The sequence below is a fragment of the Oculina patagonica genome, chromosome 13 (genome assembly GCF_052425735.1).
Source record: "Oculina patagonica isolate OP01 chromosome 13, crgOcupat, whole genome shotgun sequence".
NCBI classification, from domain to species: domain Eukaryota; kingdom Metazoa; phylum Cnidaria; class Anthozoa; order Scleractinia; family Oculinidae; genus Oculina; species Oculina patagonica.
In genome coordinates, this window is record NC_135770.1 from 11,256,867 (window position 1) to 11,262,928 (window position 6,062).

The 6,062-nt window shown below is 40.5% G+C and overlaps 1 protein-coding gene across 1 annotated transcript; it reads right to left on the bottom strand.

Moving 5' to 3' along the window:
• Positions 1 to 1,018: 1,018 nt before the first annotated feature.
• Positions 1,019 to 6,009, bottom strand: LOC144636937 (uncharacterized). Its single transcript, XM_078496133.1, has 8 exons — positions 5,856 to 6,009; positions 5,401 to 5,496; positions 4,864 to 4,955; positions 4,039 to 4,255; positions 3,046 to 3,102; positions 2,519 to 2,646; positions 1,694 to 1,758; positions 1,019 to 1,199 (listed from the first exon to the last, which is right to left on the bottom strand). Exons 1-8 carry the CDS (start codon positions 6,007 to 6,009, stop codon positions 1,019 to 1,021), a joined length of 990 nt encoding a protein of 329 aa, XP_078352259.1.
• Positions 6,010 to 6,062: the final 53 nt, after the last annotated feature.

The following is a 6,062-nucleotide window of genomic DNA, read 5'->3' on the forward strand; positions in this document are numbered from 1 at the left end:
GACATATTCCCGCGCTTTTTTGAAAAATGAACAGGCGAATGTGCCATTTTGGATTTTCCCGCGCTTTTTGTAGCATGACGGTAACCGAATAAATTCGTCGGTTGGTTCGATTGGTGAACATAAATTGTAGCACATCGTGCGCGTAAAAACTCCTACTGTAATATCTTGGCTGATGTTTTCAGGGGCGGATCCAGGATTTCAAAAGGGGGGGGGGGGGGTGGATGGCAGACCATTAGGGCCTAACCCTAACCCTAAGTGGCGGCAGACGGCGAATCGTGGCGTAACAACAACCAGACATGAGCGAGAGCTAATTTTTCTTTCTTTATTTATTTTCTATTTCAAATAAAGCGACATTTCCAATTTTTTTTACTGAAAAATGGGGGGTGGATATCCACCCTATCCACCCCCCCTGTATCCGCCCCTGGTTTTATATTTAACTAATAACGTGTGGTTAATACGAACCAGAAAATAAACCGCTTCTCAATCAATGGAACAAGCTCATCTTGTGTTCAAGTGCTTTTATTGCAAGTGTTCATGTAGTTACAATACCATTTGTCTGACATTTGGATGGTGCAAGTGCGTGAAAACATAGCTTGATAACAAGTTTACTACAAAAAATAAGCACACATTATTTTTTCGAAAAGACGACGGCTCTTGAGAAGGGACCTAGGAGAGGAGGAGAGGGGCGGATCCCCACTTTTTGTTGAATGAGTGCAAGACTTGTAGGTAAGTAGGTAGGTAGGTAGGTAGGTAGGTAGGTAGGTTGGTAGCTAGGCCAAGGGGTAGCCAGCCAGGCAGGCAGGCAGACAGGTAGGTAGGTAGGTAGGTAGGTAGATAGCTAGGCACGCAGGTAGGTAGGTAGGTAGGTAGGTAGGTAGGTAGGTAAGCAATTTAGCAAATTTAGTGAAATAGAGCAATTAGACTACGCCGTGGAATCAGACATAACCGTTCAATACAATGGAGTTGAAAAATAATGAACTAAAAGATTCAGTTGAAGACGAATTGTACGTTCTGCACATTAGTTACATTTGCAACGTTTTATGACATTAACAGTCTTGGGAGCACCATGCTCAGCAAACAGAACTTGTGCCCCAAAGGACCTGGAACGGCATTTTCCTCCAGTCTCTCCGGGTGAGGACGACAGCATGCAAACTTTGGACGGCACGTCAGAGCCTGGGTACCAGAGAGGGTTATCTACCCTGTAAAGAATAACCAGTTTTAAAATGCGTAGAGTCAAAGGGTGAACGCTAATTCAAGTATACCATTTATATAAAATTGCATGTTGGTCACAACAGGAGGAATGGGAGACGCGGTGGCCTAAATGGTTAGTGTTCCAGACTCTGGATGGAGTGGTCCGGGTTCGAGCCCTGGCCGGGGTCAGTGCGTTGTGTTCTTGGGCAAGAAACTTTACTCTCATAGTGCCTCTCTCCACACAGGTGTATAAATGAGTTCCAGCGAATTTTTATGCTGGGGGCAACCCTGCGATGGACTAGCATCCCATCCAGTGGGCGTAGAAATACTCCTAGTCGCTTAATACTAAGAAAACCGGGATAAGCTCCGGCTTTATGGGCCACTTGGCTCCACGCAGACTTTACCTACCTTACAACAGAAGGACTTGCTCAGATACCTGATTATATGTATTGTGTTTATGTTAAGGAGAAATTAATTTGATCTTGATAACTCTTATTCTTACCAATGAAGACAGCGCCCCTTCTTTCTTTTGGAACATTCTCCAACGCAGCGCCCGACATCAATGACCTACAGAAACGCGAATGTTATTAATATTCGAACCCTTTTCTTCTAGGCTCATCAATTAGAGTTGTACGTATTTATTAACGAAAGTAGCTACTTATGACAGCTATATCTTTTTTCTGGAATTTGTCTTTAAAGGCCCTTAACTCGACCAAACTATTTTAATTAAAGATAGGCGTCCTTTAAAAAATGCATGATTTATAATCTCCGAGTCACTAAGAGGACTGAGTCCCTTCATCGATCTGACGATTTTGGATCCTATTCCGACACTATGTCTTTTAGCCTGGGTGTGTTGAGCTGGATATTAGGATATTGAAAGAATTTTATCAAGGATGAGTTAATTAGCTCATGTAGTTTTGGCCGCCTTTATTAAATGAGACGTCAAACCTTGGTGATTTACTCGGTTAATATGTATCGCAAGAGAAGACAATAAGTCATGGACTTCTGCTTCTACTAATAAGAAGTTAGTTCTTATGGGAGACTTCGGCTGAGCTTAGCCTAGCTTCTTTTCTCTGCTTCTCTTCTACTAAGGATTCAGTTATTCCCTGTCTTTTCAACTCTATTTTGGTTTTGTTTTTTTCACGATTATATCCGATGCTATCAACGGTATATTTTATCAGTCGAAGAAAAGTTCACGCTGTTGTATATGCTATAAAGATCATGTTGTAGTATTTTTGTAAGACAGTAGGGAGGAAAGAAGATCGAGCATCCATTCATATAGGGGCTTAAAATATCCTTGTTCAGGTATTTTTTACGCTGAACTCACCTGCTCCACTGTTTTATTGGCACCGATCTTCTCGTCAAATACCGTGATACTGTATAACTGATGGAATGACACGCGGCGACAGTTTCGCGCGCAGCCGCACTTCAAGACTTTTTCCACACAATGAGCACCTATGGAATCAGTCATGGGGTAAAGAATTAACGGTTGGAAAAAGCTACTGAGAAGTAAATCCGAGTTTTTAATGGGGATGTTCCTGGGCCTAATAGTTAGTGCGTCAGATTTGAAATTTAGAAAACCGTGTCATTGTCTTCGTATTAATATGTCCCTCGTTGATGAAAATATTTTTATCTCACAGTACCTCTGTCCATCCAGGGGAATCGATCAGGAAACCGGACAAACACTGGGGTCATGCATAGTGGTGTTTACCTGCTATCTCATCGAGATAGAGCCACTATTGATAATCATAGTGACTGTGAATGCTTTAGAAACCGGTATAAATTTTAGTTTTGGAACATAGTTAGTAGAGGAACGACCAGACGATACTGTAGACAAAGGTTAAAGAAACTTACCGTTCGGACCTTTCACGTTAACAGTTTTACTGGCAATGGGCAGACATGTCTTCTTTCCTGAACAAACAAATATCGCTGCAACTGTCAACCTTGAATTTTGCTTATAAATTAGCTTCGCCTCAAAAATTATAATTAAGGGGACATACTCTTACGGAATGCTTTTACCTCGAATTCGACTCCAATGTTTTAACAAGAAAATTGCAGATTATTATAAGTAATTAAGTTATAGAGGATGAGGTTATTTCTCTTCTTAGTTGGCATAAAAGACAAAAAATAGCATTTGCTGACTGGACAATTTTTCGATATGTTCGCGAAAACTGGAACTTTATTTTCTGTTAAGTCGTCAAACCGGGCGAATTTGAACGAGGACGAACGCTAAGGGTGAGCTCTACGGTAGACCTGCCAGCAGGCTCTCTTTTGCTTTAAAATCCGTGAGGATGAACGCGAAAATAACTATAATTACTAGCGCGATAAATGAGCGGCGAAGCCGCGAGTTTAGCTTGGTTGCTATTCTCGTGTTCATCCTCACAGATTTTAGAGCAACAGAGAGACTGTTCGCAGTATAACTCTGCGAGGTCGCTCACTCTCATCTACGGTAGACCTGCCAGCAGGCTCTCTTTTGCTTTAAAATCCGTGAGGATGAACGCGAAAATAACTATAATTACGAGCGCGATAAATGAGCGGCGAAGCCGCGAGTTTAGCTTGGTTGCTATTCTCGTGTTCATCCTCACAGATTTTAGAGCAACAGAGAGACTGTTCGCAGTATAACTCTGCGAGGTCGCTCACTCTCGCGCGCTATAAACCATAGTATGTATAAACTAAAAAAAAAAAACTGAAAAGAAACGTCTGTGGACGGACTAGCTAGCTCCTGTATGGAGAATGAACAAAACTTTGGGAATTCTATAAATTTACTGCTACACTTGTTGGGGGTCATGTAAGGTGTCATTAAAAAATCCTTCATTATATTTTCGAGCGCAGTTCATTTTACATTACCTTTATTGCATGAGCCAACGCACTGACCGACATCAACAGTTTTCTCATATGTGGTTCCCCAGTGGAATACCCGGATGTTTGTCTGTCTGTGACAGCGAGGGCGAGGATCAAGACAGTGGCAGCTAAGAGCGCTGGTGACCTGCTTTAGACCTTCCAGTAGAGCAATCTCTTCAACTAAACTTTCATTTGCCACGCACATTCGAGGGACATTACAAGGCTGAGAAAGAACGTAAAATAAAATCCTCAATTCGTTTAGGTGGAGACTTTTCTCTAAGCACACTAAATTGTTTTGTCATACGCAAGAATGAGGCCGTCCAAGCGATGTACAATCAACTGAACTGATCAGTAGGACAAAAAAAATTGAACGATGCGTTACAAGATTACTGTTTTGTTTCGTCTAGCTGTTACAAATAGCCTTATGTTACAAACAGCCTTATCAGTCGGGACGAAGAGGATTACGCAACAAAAAACGCTCTCTTACACCGTGTAATAAATTCTGCTTGTCAAATTGCCAATCCAGCAGTGCTCATATAAATTACCCGCTATTCTCTTCGAATTTAGCTTAGAGCGGGTTATTCTGTTTGAAAATGCTTTATTTTTTCAGCGTAATGCTTTCTGCTGAACGGCCACTGAAATGGCTGAATGGTCAATGCGGGAGTGGCCTTTTCTGCTCGAAGCCGCTATGTCGGCAGAATTGATCCAAGCCCCATATCAGCATATTTTCATGGCTCTTCTATTTTGTAAAATACATCTGACGTACATTCAGCTAATAAACCAGGTTGTGGAAAAAAAGATTGTGGGGTAAATCACTGATTTAGTTTTTACCATTCCGCGGCGTTGATCTGGCTTTTCTGTTGTTTGGACAGAAGTGATACGACAATGGTTAACATTTCTGTGAACGGTCTGCAAATCTATCCCTGAAAAAGAAAATTTAACCATCAACAGAGTGGGAAATCGTCACTAAGATTATAAAGTCAATGGACATCAGAACCATAACTGAGATGCTAAAGAAAAAACGCTTAGATAAACGAAAGGAAGATAGATGGATGCACGAAGAGATGGATACGTACTAGATTCGATAATAAATTACAAAACACTTTGTAGCGCAAACATCTATTTCACCAGCTTTCTATGACAAAATTTTGAGTGTTCTTCACGGCTTATTTTATAGATTTTTTGTTCGAATAAGTTAACTTAGATTGTCATTAATTAAAAACTGCCGGACAAAGCGTCATTTCAGTTCATCGTTTTCAAGGCGATATTGAGCCCTGGACAGCTTGGTATTTGATTATTGAAGGTAGCTTTGAAAACTGAGATATCAATTTAGCTGCAAGAAGTGAAATACTAATATTTGTAAATTACCTTGTCCAAAATGTTCTTCTTGACTCACCAAACCACAAATACTTGTTGTTCCTTTGCCATGAGACCCGCCATGAATGATCTGACGGCTGAAGTAATCTTAAAAAAAAGATATGAAATGAAAAAAAATGTTGTTGTATTTGTCTTTTTATGTTGCCGAATAATATAATTTTACTTTGTATTCCGTACCTTGGCTAACCGGTAAAACGTGCATGAAAGCGGACTAAATCGGAACTGAGCAATTGAACATATATCAGCGCGTAATCAATTTACTGTGTTTGAGCTCCGATTTTTCTAAGAGAACTCTTTAGACTAATTGCATAATTCAAACTTGTTTGCCGAAAATGAAAAACCGACCTGATATCGTAGAGATATATAACATATTTTGTTGTGCTAGAATAAAGATACGAAAAAAAAGTGATAAAGCAAACTAAAAATAAATTGCGGTAAACACACACCTTTCTCCCTGCCTTTTTCCTTGGACTCTTCAGTCAGTTCGCTCACTGGAAACTGTGAGCTTAATCGACCATCTACCAGGAAGACCACTGTTGCAAGAATTAGAAACAAAAACAATATATTTTTCGCATAAGTCACGGTTATCTTATTTCCCATCGCTCAGGTGTGTTGAAGATTTATTCCTCGACTCGCGTTTTTCGACCCTCGCT

Coding starts and splice junctions, on each gene's coding strand:
- LOC144636937 (XM_078496133.1), bottom strand. CDS start 6,009: ATGGGAAATAAGATAACCGTGACTTATGCGAAAAATATATTGTTTTTG. Junction 5,497..5,855: donor GGAAAAAGGCAGGGAGAAAG/GTGTGTGTTTAC, acceptor CTTTTTTTTAAG/ATTACTTCAGCCGTCAGATC. Junction 2,647..3,045: donor TAACGTGAAAGGTCCGAACG/GTAAGTTTCTTT, acceptor CTGATTCCATAG/GTGCTCATTGTGTGGAAAAA.